Raw genomic sequence first — 1,662 nt, 5'->3', positions numbered from 1 at the left:
GATGAGGGCAACAAATGTATAGATGTGCTTTACACAATTGATCTATGTATTGTGATGAATTGTATGAGCCCCAATAAATTGATTAAAATAAATAAATAAATAAAAAGGACAACAGAAAAAAAAGAAACTAAAAAAAAATATATTAGATCTGAGATTCCATAAAGGAATTCTAAAAAATAACCATAAGATACACTATATGCCCTTCCTCCCTCCCTCCGGCCGCCTGGCTGCTCCGAGGCCCATCCTGCGGCTGCGGCAGACGCTCTGCCCGCGCCTGGCTGCGACATGGCAGATCAGACCTTTGTGACACTGACCACAAACGATGCGTATGCCAAAGGAGCCCTGGTGCTGGGCTCGTCCCTGAAACAGCACAGGACCACCAGGAAGCTGGCCGTGCTCACCACCCCACAGATCTCAGACTCCATGAGGAGCGTTTTGGAGACCGTGTTCGATGAGGTCCTCGCGGTTGATGTCCTGGACAGTGGTGACTCCGCTCACCTGACCCTGATGAAGAGGCCTGAGTTGAGGGTCACGTTGACGAAGCTGCACTGCTGGTCGCTCACGCAGTACTCCAAGTGTGTGTTCATGGACGCGGACACAATGGTCCTGGCAAACATCGATGATCTCTTTGAGCGGGAAGAATTCTCAGCAGCTCCAGACCCAGGGTGGCCTGACTGCTTCAACTCTGGAGTTGTGTTCCGGCCTTCAGTTGAAACGTACAACCAGCTATTGCACATGGCTTCAGAGAAAGGTAGCTTTGATGGTGGGGACCAGGGTTTATTGAACACATTTTTTAGCAGCTGGGCCACCACGGATATAAGAAAACACCTGCCATTTATTTATAACCTCAGCAGCATTTCTATATACTCCTACCTCCCAGCCTTTAGAGTGTTCGGTGCAAATGCCAAAATTGTGCATTTTCTGGGACTAATCAAACCATGGAATTATACTTATGATCCCAAAACACGAAGTGTCAGAAGTGATGGCCATGACCCTACCATGATTCACCCAGAGTTTCTTAACATGTGGTGGGACATCTTTACCACCAACATTGTACCTCTGCTTCAGCAGTTTGGTCTTGTCAAAGACACCGTCTCATACCTGAATGTGGAGGAGGTCTCAGGAGCCGTCTCACACCTGTCCCTGGGGGAGCTCCCAGCTGTGGTACAGCCTTTCGTATCCTCAGAAGAACGGAAGGAGCGGTGGGAACAGGGCCAGGCTGATTACCTGGGCGCAGACTCCTTTGACAACATCCAGAGGAAACTGGACACTTACCTCCAGTAGAAACACTGCCTTCCTGTGGACACACCACTTCGAAGGGAGCTCGTTTCCAAGACTTAGTATCTAGAACTGGGTGGAGAAGGGATGTAACAGTTGCTAGAGGCTTTCACTAAAACTCATTAGTTGAGGGGTTTTTACTGGACAGCCCGTGAGAACTGGGCCAAAGTTGTGACAGCGGTTCTGTGACATGGACAGTGTTCAGTTAACGTTTCAGAAGTTCTCGATTAATGTTGATTACCAATATGCGTGGTAAAAGAAACTCAACATGCTATGAGGCTGGCCATCTCAGTCTCTAAAATATGCAGAGCCAAGCTCTAAATCTCTCACTTCAGAATGGGGACACGGCGCCTGTCTCTTGCCTGCTCATTGCACCCCTCACTA

General features: G+C 48.5%; 1 protein-coding gene across 1 annotated transcript; it reads left to right on the top strand.

Moving 5' to 3' along the window:
* The first annotated feature begins 219 nt into the window (after nucleotides 1-219).
* LOC101641941 (glycogenin-1) lies at nucleotides 220-1,587 on the top strand. Its single transcript, XM_013005639.2, has one exon. The coding sequence runs from the start codon at nucleotides 286-288 to the stop codon at nucleotides 1,282-1,284; it is 999 nt and encodes a 332-aa protein (XP_012861093.1). The 5' UTR covers nucleotides 220-285; the 3' UTR covers nucleotides 1,285-1,587.
* The last annotated feature ends 75 nt before the right edge of the window (nucleotides 1,588-1,662 follow it).

This window comes from Echinops telfairi, unplaced genomic scaffold (assembly GCF_000313985.2).
Source record: "Echinops telfairi isolate 266 unplaced genomic scaffold, ASM31398v2 ScPeMD7_6;HRSCAF=24_1, whole genome shotgun sequence".
Classification (NCBI taxonomy): domain Eukaryota; kingdom Metazoa; phylum Chordata; class Mammalia; order Afrosoricida; family Tenrecidae; genus Echinops; species Echinops telfairi.
Note: the sequence above shows the minus strand (reverse complement) of the source record. Positions and strands in the feature narration are given on the sequence as shown.